This window comes from Ceratotherium simum, chromosome 6, assembly GCF_057802395.1.
Source record: "Ceratotherium simum simum isolate JZ-2026a chromosome 6, ASM5780239v1, whole genome shotgun sequence".
In the NCBI taxonomy this organism is placed as follows: domain Eukaryota; kingdom Metazoa; phylum Chordata; class Mammalia; order Perissodactyla; family Rhinocerotidae; genus Ceratotherium; species Ceratotherium simum.
This window is the reverse complement of record NC_141905.1, coordinates 18510685-18530083: the sequence shown is the minus strand read 5'-3', so window position 1 is coordinate 18530083 and position 19399 is coordinate 18510685. Positions and strand designations below refer to the sequence as shown.

Here is a 19399-nt window from a genome sequence, read left to right as displayed (position 1 = left end):
ACAGCATTTTGCGGGCCAAGTTGCCCCTTTATACTCTGTAAGCGTTTCTCACTCACTGGCGTACCTCACCGTCACACACCCTGGTTGATCAGAAATGTAATTGTTCAATATTAAAATTAGTTCAGCTGTAACGTTTGGCTTAAGCCCAACTGATCTCTGGAAATCTGGGGGAGGTGCCAGAAGGGCTGGCCCCTCCCCAGTCTCACTCCATCACTGGAGAACTCCTCCTGGATGCCAGTCACACCCGCGTCACTGTGGTGCAGGAGTGATGGTAGGGCCTGGGTTGGAAGAGGGAGAGGACATTGGGGTGGCAGAGGTCAGCCGGGGGCCAGACTGCCCAGGTCTCACATGCGCACATTGCTCCTTGTCCTCAGGGGAGTTCCACTACAGGTCTGATCTGATCTTCCTACCTGCTAGGGGACATGTGCCTCTTTCTCACCACTGCACAAATGGAGGTCTTATTTCTTTAGCCTGTGTTCCAAAAGTTCCAGCAGAAAGTGAAAAAAGAAATGCCTGGCACAGCTAGGGAGACTCTGTGTCTCATTACCAACCAGAACATGGAAGAAATAACTCAGGTTCAAAGTGCTTGCACATGTTATCAGTGGCGTGGCTTAAGTTACGTGTTAGGGGAGGGGGGCGGGGACCTTCACAGCCCCATTTGTATGAAAATATAGGAAAGGGAACGAGCCTTGTGCTGTCCACAGGCCCTTTCCCGTGCATTTATGCATTTTCACAGAGTTAATCTGAGAGTTTTGCTTCAGGAGTAACTGTGTCACTTTTTTTTACTTGCTATTTACTTCCAAACACTTTCAGGAGTGAAATGACACATCCTCCATTAATAATCCATTCTGCTGTTGAATTGTTTGGGTATCAAAAAGATTGTGCTACAATTTAAATCCAATCCTTCTATTTGACCTAGGTTCAAATGGAGAAGTACAGAACAATATGCTACTGTGAGATCTATTATCACCCATCAGTTTCCTCTTCATCTGCAGCTGAAAATATCTAAACACCTCTGTCACAAAACACACCAAATTAACTATGCCCCTTGTCACTGGAAGAAGAGGGAGCTACATGGGAGATGTCATTGAGTAAAGGTACTGAAAAATGTGAGAAGGCAGAATGGGGTCACAGGGGCAGTTCCTTGGTGGGAGGAGGGTCGCGGAGAGGAGGAACAGATGGGTGGAGACGAATGTCACACCACCAGGGGACAGAGGGCACCATGGGGCTTGCAGAAGAACCAGGACAAAGCCAAGTGGAGCCCGGACTGGGTAGGATGCTAGAGGGGCTGGCACTGCCTTTCTTTTCGATTCTAAACACCTTCCCAAAGATTATGTTGTCCATTTTTTAAATGCCAGAAATAATTATCCAGAAATTAAGAAGTGAGGAAAGTAGTGTTAGCCTATAAATAAAGTTCAACGTGGTAGGAAAGGAAATGAAGTTTAACAGGTCAGAGAGCAGAGGGAGGGCAGAAGTGAACAGATGGACTCAGAGGTTATTTTATTTCGGAAAGATCAACAGAGAAATATAGCATGCTCGGGGCAAATATGAGAGACTGTGACTATTATTGCTAAGGCAGGGCCAACCAACAGGGACTCCTAAGTGAACAGGCACATGCAGCCCTCTTTATTTCTCACCAAGGAAGAGAGCCAAGAGGTTAGCCTAAGAAGTGACACCTTTAAAAGCTTCAGGTTTATCTGAATACATTGAAAATGAAAACATCAATGTCAATACTTAAAAAAAAAAAATCACTAGCAGCTCAAAAAGATATACCAAATAGAAGGCAGCCTTCCCCATATACACATTTAACAGAGAGAATCTGGCTAAGTGTGTCTAATTATCGGAAGACAATGGTCTTGCATGGTCTCTGCAGATAGGAAAAGGGTGGACATTCTCATCTTTCCCTGGAGGTCACAAGCTCAGACACTAACAGAGGCGACTGAGGAAGAAAACAGGCTGGGACTGGAAAAAGCAATTTACTAAACAGTGCCCCGCCGGCCTGAGAGCTAATTCAGTTCCAAAATGGAGCAAATTAGTCCCTGCTCAATGCCAGGATGGAACCCACAGCTTCTTAATAGAGTGATAAAACAATTAACATTTCAAAATTAGTCAAGATCCAGGGCTGGCATTTAGGAACCTGACAGCTTTGTCTTGAAGGCTTATATATCCAGGTTTCTAAACTATTTTCTCATTACATTCTGAACAGTTTGATGTTGGATTCCAAATAACAAATTTGTACCTTTACAACTGGTCAAGGATGGGAAGGGGTCTTTGGATAATGCAGAGGCCCTAAAGGCCCTGGAGCTGTCACACAACTGTAGTGATCAGGCTCCTGGGTCACTTTGAAGGCTTTGTATCTTAGCAGAAGGGAGGAAGCGGATGTCACTAACAGGGATGGTTTTAGGAACAAAGCATGGGGATCAACTGAGTGTTCTAAAATAACTACCAAATGCCCAATAAAATCCACATCTCAAATGTGTTCAACTTCTTAAGAAAACGAGTCCACCCACCATGAAAGCACTTAGATTTAACACACACTTGTGCAACCTGAGATAGATGGTAATGCTGCTTTTATCCTCACACGCGATACTAAGTACCAGATATGATGTGCTTGTGTGAGAACCCTCAACAAACATATAGGCCAGGTAATTGAAAGTTACGGCTCCCAGGGCAGTCTTAATTCAGCTGTGGAACTACAAGGAGTAATTAGTATTACTGAACTCACCTAACAAGGCATAAATAGCCACAAGAAATGCTACAGAGCTACACGAGACCAAAGTTAGGATAAAATTGGGAATCATAACTTCAAGTTTTAAATTTTTAGTGCAACTCCTCAACCACAAATTTGCAACAATCTAATAATTTTCATTTAATAAAGAAGCTTTAAATTCTAGACAGGATACCTTAGACACTTCAGAAATAAATAAAAATCACCGTGCTCTTTCATCTCACTGTCTTTGTTTTAAAGGACTCTGTTTAGAAAAACTAAAATTACTGGTATTATAGAAAATGATTGTAGTTAAAGGAAAAGGGTGGTGCATAAGCTCACACTTGTGAAAATTTTTGTTTCCTTAGCTTGTTTTGCCAAATAACCTTGAAACACTTTAGAAATATCAATGCAGGTCTAAGAATAGGAACATAGAACAATGTGCATTGTGAGGCCGGCTCTTGGTATACTTAAAAAAATTTTTTTAAACAAATGAGTCTGGAAGAGAGCATTTTTTAGATTCTAGAATATATTATCACTTAATGATTATTCCCAATATGTTTCCATCCCTGTACACAACGTTCAGATCCCAGAGATTCTTTATGAGTTGTCTTAATGAGCCTTATGTAAACTTCATATGAAAGAAGGCTCCGAGTGGTCATGATAACCAGCTAATAGCACCCATGATGGGATGCCAGAGTCTAGAACTGTGGGTCACACACATCAGTGGGATAAGAATCCCAGGAGGCTTGTGAAGATGGAGATTCTAGGATCCACTTCCTGAAATGTGATTTTAAAAGTATGTGCTGGGCTCAGGAATCTACTTATTTAACAAGCTTCTCCAGGGATTCCAATGCAAGTAGTCCCTGAACCACATCTTGGGAAATACAGGTTTAGAAAGTATAAATTCAGTGGGGAAGAAAATCTTTGAGGGCAAATTTTAGGCCTGAGTCAAGAATATTTTTGTTTAATCTCTCTCTTCAAGAGTATTTTTTATTAATATCTCTCTCTCTCTATATATATATATATATACACACACACACACAAAATTTAGCTATCTGTGTCCAAGTGATCTTTAGAAGGAGCATCTCAAATTTGTTCTGAAGTAAATTAAAACTAGGTATCATTATGGAAACATACAAGGAAACTTGCAACTTAAAAACATACAAGGAAACGGAGTGAAACTATAACTGATAAAACTAGGCTTCCTAGCTAACAGAAACTACAAAACAAAACCATAACTTATTTTTTCAGTCTTCAAAAATATGTGGGTAATTCTGTTTGTGCCTAATTCTGGGCTTTTGAACATTACTCAAATAGATGATAACTATATCATAATATAATGTTATATAATATATAATAATATATCAAGTACATCAACCCTATCCCCAATGCTTAATAACAGCAAATTGATTTGCACTATTTTGCACAAGTCAACCTAATCATTTAAGCAGTAACTTTCCATTTAAAAGACAGGATATCTTAATGCAGATCTGGGCATGGGAAAAGGAAGAATCAGAAAAAATAAAGTAACTCCTGAATAAGTATTAAGAAGCAGGAAGAGTTCAAAATTAAGAAACATCTTTTAAGGTTAAGTGGCCTAAAAGGAATCCAAAGTGCCTGCCCATGTCCCCATTAAAATGTAACCTTAAAGACTTTAAAATGTTTTTATTGCCAGGGTTCAGTGAAAAGCCTGCATCCGTAAAATGTGAATCTCAGCTCTCGGGTGAAAATAGAAGCAGAAAGGATACGAGGGATTGCAAAGAGCTGGGCAAACACGTGAAATGAAGAACCCCAAGCCATCTGCCAAGGAGCCACATACGTCATGACGAACTGTAACTTGTGAAGCAGGTCCCCGAGCTGAAAGAAAAGAAGACAAAGATTCATCAGGGATGACAACCGCAATGGTGGCTGTGTCAAGGTCATTTAAGGTGCAAGCGTTGCAGCTGGGCAGGGGCAGTGACCCTAATTGTTTTCCCTCTTATTCTTACCTTCCTTTGTCCTAAATGCAAGGCAGCTATTTAAGGATTTTATAGCAGCAATAAGATGATCGGAAGAAATCTTGTGTGGCTAATCTCACCAGGTTAATTATTTCAGCAAATAGATACGGTGTTATCTCTGTCTTTCTAGAGGAACACTCACAGCTTGGTCTTCCTTCCTGCATACTGCGTCTTTTAGAGGGAGATTCATACAAAAACCTATCATCATTGACATTACTCAAGTTTTTGTATATCAAGTTCATCTTACCTCTTCAGCTGCTCTTGCTGGAGACAACAGCTCCATACCACTGAATTGCAAATTACAAAGCACTTTAGAAAGCCAAGATAGGATATGGAAGCTGTTGCATTTGCTAGACAAGGCTGCACAGGAAAAAACTGAGTTCTGGGGGAAGCAGGGAGTGAAGAGGAGAGACCTTACATGGAATAATAAACATGAAGGGAAAACATGGCAGCGGTTTCGGCTGGAGATTCAGAATATGAATGTGCTGAGAAGGATAGAGAAGAATGGACTGCCCTGGCTGTAGACCTCTGCTTTGTGGTGAGAAGTGACTGATGAATCCCAGAAGCAAAATTCTACTGCTGTCACTTCTACATGCAGTCAGTAAGTATCCTACCAGGACATTCCTCAAAACTCCACATACACTCTTCATCCATAATGGAAACTTCAAATAGCAGGATGTGTTTGTTCCTAGACTGGCTAGCACAGGAGATAATAAAATACATTCACAGAGGCCATGGCGTCAAAAGAGAAGAAAAAATAGAATTCTTAATTAGGTGGAATAGGTGTTACATAGAACATCAGAAGACCACAATGAAAAGAAGGCAAAGATTAGGAAATAGGGCCATTAAAGAAAAGTCCAAGAAACCAAGATAACTTAGCCCTTCAGGGAAGGTCAACCTTGTGATTTTGGAACCAAAAGAGGAGGTTACTTTGAATTGTTCCATGAAAATGTAATGAGACAAAATGAGGTTAATTAGAATCTTCTCCAAATCTTCCTCTCACTTTTCTGGTCTCACCATATTCTCACAAATATCCTGGTTTTGAAGAATAACTTTAAAGTAGAACATCATTGGATAAGCCACGGAAGATGAACCAAAGCTAAAAGTTCTCTCAAAGGCACAACAAATGTGGAATTCTTAAGAAGTTATAGGTATCTGGTTATGTATAGAAGCCCTGGGGTCTAAATGTGTCCAATGGGGACTCTGGTCACAGATCTAGTGATGAAGAATCAGAGGTAGAGAGAAGGGAAGGGAAGGTGACAAAGGGAGAGAGGGGAAGAAGAAGAGAGCGAGAGGGATATGAAAGAAATAGAGGAAGTGGGGAGGACAAAGCGAGGGTAAAAAAAGGAAAAATGGAGAAGAAAGATGATGTGACTGGACTTGAAGAACTGAAAAGGAATATGAAAGAAAACCAGACGCTTGTTTTTTGGGAATAAATTTTCTATGAAAGAAAACCAGACGTTTGTTTTTTGGGGAATAAATTTTCTTTCTTTACTCTTGCTCACTTGCATCAACCACAGAGGGCTGATCTCAATTGGCTTCCAAGTTCTTTCAGAAAGGGCACTTTAGTTTTAATCCTGGGGTTGGTTTAAGCTTCCTGAATCCATTTAGGATGGGACTCCACAGCTCCCAGTGCCTTTGAGATTCTGACAACAGCGAGAACAGCAGTTTACTCTGTTACGTCAGCTTGAGGTCGCATCTCTTAGGTCTACGTAATAGTCTTCTCCCCACCACCTGATTTTTGTGTGTGTGTGTGTGTGAGGAAGATCAGCCCTGAGCTAACATCCATGCTAATCCTCCTCTTTTTGCTGAGGAAGACTGGCTCTGAGCTAACATCTATTGCCAATCCTCCTCCTTTTTTTTTTTTCCTCCCCAAAGCCCCAGTAGATAGTTGTATGTCATAGGTGCACATCCTTCTGGCTGCTGTATGTGGCACGTGGCCTCAGCATGGCCGGAGAAGTGGTGAGTCGGTGCGCGCCCAGGATCTGAACCTGGGCCGCCAGTAGCGGAGCGCGTGCACTTAACCGCTAAGCCACAGGGCTGGCCCCCCACCACCTGATTTTTTACCAGTCACTGGGTGACTTTACAGACTGACAGTTCTAACACAGACTCAAACTCTTGACTCACTCCTATTAAAAGATATGATTTCCTTTAAAGGCCAGTATCATTTCCTTTCATCCCCACCATTAACCCAACCAGAGGAGGAACATGCTAATTACAAGAGAGAAGACATCCAAACACATGGCTCTAGATTACATCAAAAGCAAAGTCCTGAGAAGTGGTGGTGGGCTCTCTCGTATTAACTTGCTCACTTATGCCTAATCAAACTCCATAAGACAAAATACTTCTGGAGTCCAAAACCCTCTAGTCACCCCACTATTAAGAATTCTTAGTCTAGTTATTAAGAATTAGCCTTGTGATTCACGCCGTAAGTGAAAACTGCAAGCATGAACAATATTACCTATGTGTGTATGGTGCCCCTAATGCCCTACAAATGAATCACGGGTTAGGGAAAGTTACTCCTGCTGGGTTTTCAGTGTATGACTTTATCCTGGGAGGCTTTTAAGCCACCTTCTGAAAAAGCTGATCAGCAGGTCGGGCATAGCAACTACAATCAGACAAGTAGCCCTAGGGAAGCCTCATCTGCAAGTTTAAAGCTCTAACAAGTTAAACTTTGCTGCATTATGATTAAATAAATCTATTACAATTATTTTTTGCTTAGCACAGCAACTCGTATTTACTCATAAGCAAAACCAGTAATCAGACACACGCACTCTCACGCTCTAATTACAGCCACAGCCCCAGGTATCTTCGCTCTTTTCCTACGTCTCTCTGTGCCTCAAACATCGTGAAGCATAAATACAACCTTTGTAAAAGATTTTCAATATGCAGCTTGTAAAACAGGCTGCTGATCTCAATAATTGAAGAAGCCAGATCTCCTGAATGCCAGTTCTTTCTTTATCTATGATTCCTCCACAACATAGTAATTTAATGTTCCTCCACAAAGACCACCAGGAAAAGGATGTGCTGTCGATTTGTCAGATGCCAACACAGCGCAGTGGTTAAGAGCATGGGCTTGAGGACACGCTGCCTGGGTTTGGATGCCAGCTGGCACCTATCATGGGCATGATAACAGTACCTCCTTACAGCGTCATTTGAGGATTAAATGACTTCCTCCTTGTTAAGGACTTAAAACAGTGCCTGGCAACTGTAACTACAATGTAAGAGTTTGATAAATGTTAGGACAAGTGGATATCTTATTTTGAGGATGTACTTAGCTCACAATCAGGAAATTCTAAAGCACCCCTCTAAAACAACTGAAACTTACCAAGTCCAGGTCCTCTTATTTTTCAGAGGAGAAAATCAGATCCAGAGAGGCTAAGTGGGCTACTTAGATCAGACAGTGAGTCATTGGCCCATGTGAAACCAGAGGTCAAAATTCCTGTTCTCCGCACCTGGTGATAGATATTTCTACCACCAAACCTTCCCACATCTCCTTGAGGCCATGAGCCTTCCCTGAAGGACAGCAGCAGGAAAACTCACCTGATGTGCAACAGCTGAGGAAAGGCGTCCTCTAGCGCCCTTCCTGCTGACAGCAAAGGGGCAGAGTTACACGTGTGGATGTGACAGACTGTGGCTGCAGCCACTATCAGGGACCTCTTCTCCTGTGCAGTGATGAAGGGCTCTGCTCTGTCCTGGAATGCCCTTCTCAGTATAAATGCCCAATTAAAATATATGATACCATCTTACAAGCCTGGTGATGCTCAGGTGGATCTTAAAAAGGCAGGCTGCTGGGTTACCTGTGCTTCTTGAATGCACAGCTCTAAGAAGGTTGATATGATTTACATATTTTATTCCTAAAAGTGTAGAGAGGTATGCTCCAGGTTAAAAAGACTCAACTTCATATTTTCCCTTTACACTTTGTCTTTCTCTTCAAGAATGAAATCTGGTGAAAGAATGAAAAATTTGTGGGAATCAAAAAAGTGATATCTAAGCACAAAAGAAAACCTAAATACAGTCGTGTGTCCTTAACAACAGGGATACATTCTGAGAAATTCATCGTTAGGCGATTTCATCGTTGTGTGAACATCACAGAGTGCACTTACACAAACCTAGATGGTATAGCCTACTACACACCTAGGCTATATGGTACTGATCTTATGAGACCACCGTCATATATGTGGTCCGTCATTGACCAAAACATCGTTACATAGCACATGACTGTATCGATCATTAATGAGAAGCGTATATGAAGAGGCACTTTATGCATCATGTTAGCCCACTGTGTATAAAATAATAAAACATTTAAGATAAGATTTAATGGAAACAGCAACACCAACACGTTTCTAGTAAGCACCACCACACGCAGTATAACACTGCATTGAAGTACTTTAAATAGAAATCCCATTTAGATTTGCTATGAACTTGCATCTCCTTAGACAGTTTGAGGCCTCTGTTTTTATGAAGCTTATCTCATGCTAATGTTCTGCTTCCAAGATCTTAAATCTCAGCCCCATTAAAGCATAATAAACTTCACAAGTTACCCAACTATGACTATAAGAAAAAACAAAATCATTTGGGTCTTTTCCACTTAAAACACTAGGAAAAGAGTAAAGAAAGTCACGATGGAGTAATCCTGGCTGTTTCCCAAAGAAAGACAGCATAAATACTCTCACGTCAAGGAAATATCTTTTCAATTAGGCACAGACATGCTGTTACCTCTCTGCTATAGATAGGAAACCCAATCTGCATAAATCCACAAACCATCTTAAGAGAAGTGTCTCCAAATAAAGACGACCCCAAAACGTTTCTTTGCTAATACATTCTGAAATAAAATACAGGACATCTTTCCTCTGGGGACAGCCTCCACTTTACCTGCAGTGAAAAAGCTGACCATTTATTGAATGCTTTTATGCTGGGCACTGTCTTAGGGAGCTGCACATACGCTATTCCATTTGATTAGTGTGATTTTCCCTCCCAATCCCAATCCCCAGCTTTTCTCCTATCGCTCTAGTCTTACTAATCTCCCAGGTTAGTCCTATCACTTGCCATTTTTTGCATTTCGTTGTCAGATTCAGCTAGTTTCCTTCTCGGAAAGATATGCAGTTAACTTCACACCAAACTTGTAATTATCACTGTTCAAACTTGAAGAGGCATGAAAGACTGAAAGGAGTTCCAGAAACTAGTGCTGAATTAGGGGTGAACTGAGTTCAAAATGAGAGAACACTGAGGGAGCAGAGGCTCTCAAGTGCTTGGAAAGGAGATAGAAAAATAGGAAGAAATTTGGAAGTTCAAGGGGAAACAACGAATTCAGGTGGGAACCCAGCTGAGGGATTAAAAGCCAGGAACAAAAGAACTGGGGACAACTATCAGACATTTTGAGGCACAGGTGGTGATGTGAGAAGTAGAAAAATGTTCAGAAAAGAATGGAAAAAGCAGAGCTAGTGACATCTCAAATGTGGGACACCACTTTTTTGGGAAGGGGGAGCACCACTTTTATAGAACAGCAGATTGATGACAGCAAATATGATAATTACATTTTGGGATATTAGCTTTAAAACACAAATATTCTCAGATAGATGCTGACAATATGAATTATAATTTTATAAGTTAAATAAACATATTCAGGAAGTGGTTATAACTGGTTACAAGACTGAATTTCAGAAGGTCAGAAACAGATGCTACTTCAATATACAACGTATATTGGGATCCTATTAAATAGCTCACAGTTTAGCAAAAATATTGACAGGCTTCAGGGAGCATGGTAATACAGAGAGTTTACCATCCCATTGTAAAAATAATATAAATAATCTAAAATATTGTAAGAAAATAATAGTTGAATTCAAAACAAGGGAAAACCCCCAACAGTCTGAACTAAATAGAAATTTAAAATGAGACTAAGTCTGAACTGACACCATGATAACCCAAAAGGTCACATACAAGAATATTGGCCTTAGGAGCTGAGGACTTGTATTTTAATGGACTTAAAGGGCTGCCGTGTCCACAAAAAAAGTGGATTAGAAAAACCCCACCTATTAATGCCAGGAAAAAGCAAAAACATTTGCCTTCTGCTTGGTGTAGGGTAGATAAAAATCTGTCACCCACAATACATCAAACCCTTAGCCACCATAATGCAGAGGAGTAGAGTTTAAACTTAAACTATTCCAGAAGAGCAGGAATGCAAAACCAAAAGACTAATATAAAATGTAGTAGAGGATGAAAAAACTTATTTGCAAAAATAAGTGCATAAACAGTCCTCAGGGACACTTTCATAACCAGAATATATAGGTCTCCCACAGATAAAACAACAATCTCCCACTAAAGATCAGTCCACAATGAAAATTACAAACTATACTAGGAAATGAGCAAATGAGAAAAAGTCAGTAGATGCAACATGCAGGATAACTATTATCCCAAGAATTTGAGGTAATATGAAAATATATAAGAATGAAATAAATGCATAAAGAGCTGACAGAAAAAAAGAAACAGTAATAAAAGAGTAATATAATATGAAAAATGGACAAATGGAATTAAAAAAGAAGGAAGCAGCAATTCTAGAAGCGGAAAATGAAGTCATTAAAATAAAAACTCTCAGGGGATGGTTTAAAAGCAGTTTAGTCATAGCAAAACATAAAAGTAGAGAAACAGAAGGTCTGAGTAAATTACCTAGAACACAGCACAAAGAGATAAAAACATAAAAAAATCTGAGAGGCTGAGAAACATAGATGACAGAATATGAAAATAAAACATACATACAATTGGAGTTCCAGAAAGAAAGAGGAAAGAAAACATCTCAAGGGAAAATAGCTCAGAATTTTCCAGAATTGAGGAAAACATGACACCTTGATTAAAGAAGCACATCAAGGGGCCGGCCCGGTGGCGCAGCAGTTAAGTGCACACACTCCACTGTGGTGGCCCGGGGTTTGCAGGTTCGGATCCTGGGCGCACACCAATGCACTGCTTGTCAAGCCATGCTGTGGTGGCGTCCCAGATAAAGTAGAGGAAGATGGGCACGGATGTTAGCCCAGGGCCAATCTTCCTCAGCAAAAAGATGAGCTTTGGCATCTGATGTTAGCTCAGGGCTAATCTTCCTCACAAAAAAAAAAAAAAGAAGAAGAAGAAGAAAAAGTCCTATACAGATGAAAAGATATGCCAGAAGAGAATGAAATAATGTTTTTAAGATGTTAAGAAAAAATATCAAGTTAGAATTTTATACAGAACTCCAGTATCATGTAAGTGTGAGATGGAAATAAAGACCTTTTCAGACAAAGACTCAGAGAACGTATCACTTACAGAACTTTGCAGAAAAAACAATTAAAGGATTTACTTCAGTAAGGAGGAAATTTACCCCTGAAGGAAGAAATGACATACAAGAATAATGGTGAGAAAAGAAATTGCTAAAATGTTAGAACATCAATGAGAATTAATTATAAAAACAGTCATAAAGATGGTGACTCATTAATTTCATATGCTAATAAAGTGTGCTCATTAATAATTTAAGCATAACCATTAAGTCACTAAAGTTTTCAAACTTTAATATGCATCAGAATCACCGGGACAGCTTGTAAAACAAAGTGTCTGGTCCCCACGTGCAGAGGTTCTATTCAGTAAGTTTAGGGTGGAGCCCAAGAACCACTTCTCAGGTGATGCTGATGCTTCTCATTTGGGAACACACATTGAGAGTCGTTGCACTAAAGGACTAGAAACACAATATTCAATTTCCAAAGTACTAGAGGGAAAAAAGGATCAAAAAAAGTTCATTGCCTTCAATAGAAGGCATGAAAGAAGTGGTGGGAGAACCAAAAAAAAAAGCATCATAAATATAAAGCAAAAAAATCATGATAGAAAAAAGTACAAACATATCAGTAACCACAGTAAATGCAAATGGATAATATTTGCCTATTACAATATGGAGAGTCTCAGTCTGTATTAAAAAGAAAAATCTTGTTAGATGCTTTTATGAGAAATATTAAAATGATTTAGAAAGTTTTAGGTAAGACAATGAAAAAAAAACAGGTAAATCCTAATCAAAAGAAAGCTTTCTTACCTATGTTAATATTAGACAAAATAGACTTTAACTCAAAAAAAGGATAAAAAGCAGTACATATTGATAAAGGGAAGAGTCACCAGGAAGATAAAATAATTAGAATGAACACACTTAACCACACAGTCTCACAATATCTAAAGTAAAAATGGATAGAATTACAAGGTAAGACTAACAAATCTACTAGGATGGGGGAGATTTTAAGACACGCATGTCAGAAAATTATAATTTACGGGCCGGCCCGGTGGCTTAGTGGTTAAGTGCGCACGCTCCGCTACTGGCGGCCCAGGTTCAGATCCCGGGCATGCACCGACGCACCGCTTCTCCGGCCATGCTGAGGCCACATCCCAGGTATAGCAACTAGAAGGATGTGCAACTATGACATACAACTGGGGCTTTGGGGAAGAAAAAAAGGAGGAGGATTGGCAATAGATGTTAGCTCAGAGCCGGTCTTCCTCAGCAAAAAGAAGAGGATTAGCATGGATGTTAGCTCAGGGCTGATCTCCCTCACAAAAAAAACAAAAAAAAAAGAAAATTATAGTTTAACTAGACAATAAATAAACATATAAAACATTTGAACAACAGAATTAACAAGCTTTATCCAAGAGATACGTGTATTAGAACCTTGAAGCCAACCAAAAGAGAAAGAATATAATTTTCAATACTATGTACATTTCCAAGAATTGATGACTTCGATATGATAACAACAGCAAAAACACTGAACTAAGAATAAATGATAATCAAAATTAGAAAATACTTAAAAATAAATGACAATGAAAAGCAGTAGTACCAATCATGATTTGTGCTTAGCTAAAGCAATTTGTAGAGGAAGAGAGATAGCCTTAAAATGTGCATGTTAGAAAAACTTCACAGTTTATATTGGGAGGCTATTTTTTGATACAAAAAATGAACAAGAATATTAGGAGAAATAAAAATATAGATGTTTTCATTTGTTAATATAAATGTAGAACTCCTCAATAAAATATTTACAAAATGAATCTGTAAATGTTTAAAAATACATCATGATCAAATGTGGTTCATCTCATAATGGTTTAATATTCAAAAAATGTCAACATAGGGCCAGCCCAGTGGCATCACAGTTAAACTCACGCATCTTGCTTTGGCGGCCTGGGTTTGTCAGTTCGGATCCTGGGCATGGACCTGCTGACCGCTCATCAAGCTGTGCTTTGGTGGTGTCCCACATAGAGCAGCTAGAAGGACCTAACAACTACGATATACAACTATGTACTGGGGCTTTGGGAAGAAAAAAAAAAAGAAAAAGAGGAAGATTGGCAACAGATGTTAGCTCAGGGCCAATCTTCCTCAAAAAAAAAACAGTCAATGTAATTCACAAAATTAAGAAAGTAAAAAAAAGAAAAACCGTATGATCCTCAATTGACACAGAAAGGAGGTTGAAAAATAAATTCAACAGTCACTCAAAAAAATCCCTCACAACCTAGTAATAAAAGAGTTCTTCTTAAACCTGATAAAGAGTATCTGTGCTATACTGCAGTAAACACCATATTTAATAGTAAAATGTAAAATATCAGAATTATTCAGGCAAGAGATAGCAAACAAGATGAATCTGATTAACCTACAACAGAAAAGTGAAAATAAAACCATTAAAGGAGACTAAAATCTAAGGAAAGAGAAAGGAACCTGGCATAATAGTTTATCATCTGTGAAGTGCAGTTTGGGAAATTGTAACTAAGCAGAGAAACGGGGGATAATGCCAGGATGAGAGTACCCAGCAGGGGTACGCTACTTAGGCAAATGAATGTGCAGCTAATAAAGGAAAATGCAACAAGCCCGGATTCCTTGATTAGCCAACTTTATGCAGCCAGACAAATTCAGACCCCTAGGAGAATATGAGAGAAAATATTAGTTAGGTTCATATTTCATAACCACTAATTAGTGTATCCATAAATGCAAATGAAGTCACCATTGCACATAGAAATTTTATAATCTACCCAAGAGGTAAGAACGCGTAAAACTAAAAGGTCTTGTTGAGACTCCTGAGAATTGGGAATTAAAGTAATTCTGTGTCTGTGTATGTGTTTCTGCTTATGGTGGACAGCAGGGGTGCAGACTCAGGTGTGTGAAGAAGTGGGTCACTGAGGAGGAGACAAGGATGGACTTCAACAGAAGAAACAGGAGATAATAAAAGTAACTATGAGAGAGGATTTCCTTTGTTCTGTAGCATCCTGCCCAAATTGAACTTGGAGTGAAGTGGTAGAAACAATGTAGTTCATGCATGCCTTCCGTCTTCCTCTTCAATTCCTTAATCCTTTAAACTGCTACATTAGGGCCGGCCCCGTGGCTTAGCAGTTAAGTGCACGTGCTCCGCTACTGGCAGCCCGGGTTCGGATCTCGGGCACGCACCAACGCACCGCTTCTCCGGCCATGCTGAGGCCGCGTCCCACATACAGCAACTAGAAGAATGTGCAGCTATGACATACAACTATCTACTGGGGCTTTGGGGAAAAAGAAAGGAGGAGGATTGGAAATAGATGTTAGCTCAGAGCCGGTCTTCCTCAGCAAAAAGAGGAGGATTAGCATGAATGTTAGCTCAGGGCTGATCTTCCTCACAAAAGAAAAAAAAAAAACTGCTACATTAGCCTTCATCCAACTACTCTATATATCATACAGTTTCCCCATCTTTGTTTTGGATTTGATTTAACCTTCCCTTTCCTGTGGAGAAAAGGCAGCTTTCTGGATTCTGTTTTGGGGGGCTTCCTTCTTCTCAAAGGTCCATTATAATCCTATGGATGACAATGCTGCCTTTAGGAAAAGGGTGTGAGAGCCAAGTTCATAAGCTTCCTATAAGGACACACGCTGCTGTTTTTACCCACATAGCATTTCAGTAAGAGAAACAAATAATGCTAATATATGCAGCTATGAGGCAGCTTTTCCTCCATCTTTTGTGAATGTCCTCCTGCCCATCCCATCCCCATCATAGCTCCTGGATATCTAACTTATGTATTCTCCTGAGACCTTGTAATTGTAATAACATTTTATCAATCTAGCACACACAGGAATAAGGTGATTCAGATAGTGATGTTCCATATAATTGCAGCTTTCTGCTTTAAGCACCAAGTTTCAGAATTTATGTGTTTTTTAAGAAAACTATAATAATACAGGATCATTTTAAAAATACCAAATAGTTCAGAATTGCATAAAGTGTAAGCAAGAAGTTCCTGTTACCCACCTCATTCTGACCTAACCTCCAGTACTAGCCACAGTTAACGATTGGCTCAGGAGTCATGTTTCTTGGCATTTTCTACACATGCACATGAACAATACATGTATGTAAATATATATATATTTTTAATTTAAATTGGATTAACAATATATACTATTCTGAAACTTGATGTTTCTACCTCATATATCATGAACATCTTTGATCATTGGTACAAAATGCTCTATCTTACATCTAATTAGCTGCATAATACTGCATTGTTTGGCTACACAATCTATTGAATCATTACACTACTGATAGACATCTACATTGCAAAAATTAATTTAAAGCCACAGCTGAAGAAAATTTGACACATTTACCTAAGAGATCCTACAAAGCCAGTGCTGTGGCTGTTAATACAGTGCGCTCCCCCAACCTTGACCACTGGGTTGTGGGCACATGGTCTACACTGGGCCGGTCATAGTCTGACATCCTCCTCTACAAAATAATTGATGCAGGGGTAAGCAGAGTCCGAGATACGGACAACATGTATAGGATAGTATTTCCACCAGGGTTGCTATATGAAGGTGGGGCTCCTGGTAGCCATCTTGTTCCTTGAATGCAGCAAGGTGCATGGAGAATGAAGCCAAGCAGAATCAAGCAAAAACAAGCAGGAAAGGGAGAATATAAAAAGACAGAGCCCTGCTACCACTGTTTTCTCTGGGTATGACTACGCATCAAGTGAGATCCACACTTGGGCATCCCACTTATGTAAAGCAATGTAGTTCCAACTTCAAGATGAGTTTTTGTCACTTGCCATCAAAAGATTCTGACTGATATATCAAATTTATCAAAATTTCATGTAAAATTAAAAAGTAGTTCAAAGGGCTTCTGGTTTCTTCTCTGGGACACAGAAAGCTGAAAAGAGCATTCCTCTTACCCTTAAAATGAAAAAAAAAAGCCAAAGAAACTTCAAATTCATGACTTGTTTTTATTTAACCCATTGGAGAACTAGGTTGTAGAGCAGACACCTACTCCAAAATCTAAGGACACACAGGCACCTTAAGGGAGAGAGGAGACAATAAGTACTCGCTCGCCTGGGGCAGATGGAACCAGAAACTGGTAGGAAGAGTTTAGCCAGAAGAGCTGATGAACTGGGCACAGCCAAATGTGGGCTGGTGTGACACAGTGAAGCCCCTAGAGGCCACAGAAATTGTAAGCTCTTTCTCCATGAACTCCACTGGGTGCTCAAAAAAAAGACTGGAGGGAACGCTAAAAAATATCTGACATGGTATGGACCTGAAGGAAGGAAAGAACAGACACACAAAACTCTGCTGGACACTTTCTCATCATCTCTCCTATGGAACACAAATGTTAGTCTGTAGAGGAAAGACTGTCAGCAAACACTGCTGTCAGTAGGGCATCGGTGAAAACCCACTGCAGCTGGGGGAAGAGAACACCACCAACAACAAAACCCCACTCCTGAGGAAGGGGCAGGAGTACCTGCTGGACCCACAACCACAGCTGGGGGCAGGACAGGAGAACTTAGAAGGACATATCCCTCAGACCAAGGGACACCGTAAAGGCCTAAAACTGAGGTTTAATTAGAAAACAGAGAATGTCCTCCCCTTCCACCATCTCCCCCCACCACCAAGCTAACAAGTTTCAAGTAAAAAGTAAAAGTAGATACTGATGGGAGAGGGACAGGACAGTCACAAGAGCATGCAAAGAGACACACTGAGGCGCTGAGGACCGAGCAGACATTGCTCCAGCAAACCAACTCCCAACCTAAACACAAGGCATCCCTCCAGGGGTTTTCAAGCCTATGGTTCCCTGAGGGTAACAATTGCAAAAACAAACCCCCAACCTGACCCACTTCCTGACTAGACTAACTCAGACCCCTACATTGAAAATCTAGCAGAATCAAAACCATGCTCAGTTCCAGGTATAAAAACTATTTACTTTATTCTCTACAGTCCTCCACTTACCTTATTAATTTTAACACTATCTTCTTTTCTAAGTATACATAAAATCCTAAATATCTCTCAATTACCAGTCAGTAATATTCCCCAAACATTATATAAGCTTTCTATTATCATTCAGTTTAAATATTTTCTAATGTACATTATGATTTCTTCTATGACCTAGCTTTCAACAAAACATTATGAGGCATATGAAAAGGCAAGAAAACATATATCCTAAAAGACAAAGCAACAATCAGAGCAAGACTCAGATACGACATACATGTTGGAACTATCCAACAGGAAAATTAAAATAACTATGATTAATATGTTAAGGGATCTAATGGAAAAAGTATACCATATGACATATTAGATGGGTAATTTCAGCAGAGAGATGGAAACTATAAAAGAAAGACTCAAATGGAAATGATAGAAATGGAAAACACAGTAACAGAGATACAGAATGCTTTCAGCAGGCTCATCACGCTAACACAGTCGAGGAAAGAATCAATGAACTTGAAGATAGGTCAATAAAAATGACCTAAACTGAAACACAAAGATAAAGATAAACACAAAAATAAAACTGAGTGAATTCAAAGAAGAAAACATTACTGATTATCCAAGAGCTGCATAACAATACCAAACTATCTAACATACACATATTTTAAACCTCAAAAAGAGAACAGGAAAAAAAGAAGTATTTGAAGAAACAATGGGCAAGAAATTTCCAAAATAGTGACAGACACTAAGCCATAGATTCAAGAAGATTAGATAACACCATGAGGATAAATACCCAAAAAAACAAACAAATGAATAAACAAACAAACCCTACACAACAACTAGGCATGTCATATTCAAACTGCTGAAAACAAAAGATGAGGAGAAAATCTTGAATGCAGCCAAAAAAAAAAAGAGACACATTACATAGAGAGGAGCAAAAGTAAAAATTACAGGAGAGTTTTGTCAGAAATCACATAAGCCAGAACATAATGGAGTGACATTTCTCAAGTGCTAAAGGAGGCTGGGGGGGTGGCTGTCAACACAGAAGTCTATACCCAGCAAAAATACCTTCAAAAATGAAAGAGAAATACTTTCTCAGGCAAATGAAACTGACAGAATTCATTGCCAATAGACCTACACTACAATAACTGTTCATGGAAGCTCTTCAGGCAGAAGAAATACGATATAGGTCAGAAACCTGGATCTACACAAAGAAATAGAGCATCAGAAATGGAATAAGTGACAATAAAATAAATTTTTTCTTCTTTTCAATTGTTCTAAATGAGCAATTTTGCTATAAAGCAAAAATAGTAACAACATATTATGTGTTAATAGCATATGTAAAAGTAAAATACATGACAATAGCACAAAAGATGGAGGGAGGAAAGTGTTGAAATTCCTTATACTACACATGAAGTGGTATAATATTATTTGAAGGTAGACTCTGATGAGTTAAAATTTTATATTTTTAATGTAAGAGCAATGACATAAAAAAGGCATAAATAATAA

The 19399-nt window shown here is 39.3% G+C and overlaps 1 protein-coding gene across 1 annotated transcript in view; it reads right to left on the bottom strand.

The window, feature by feature from the left end:
- PCNX2 (pecanex 2) overlaps positions 1-19399 on the bottom strand; it is a 302893-nt gene that overhangs the window by 92894 nt on the left and 190600 nt on the right. Inside the window, exon 22 of the mRNA XM_004432376.3 lies at positions 4459-4567. Coding sequence (XP_004432433.2) covers positions 4459-4567 — 109 coding nt within the window. The remainder of the gene's footprint in view (positions 1-4458; positions 4568-19399) is intronic.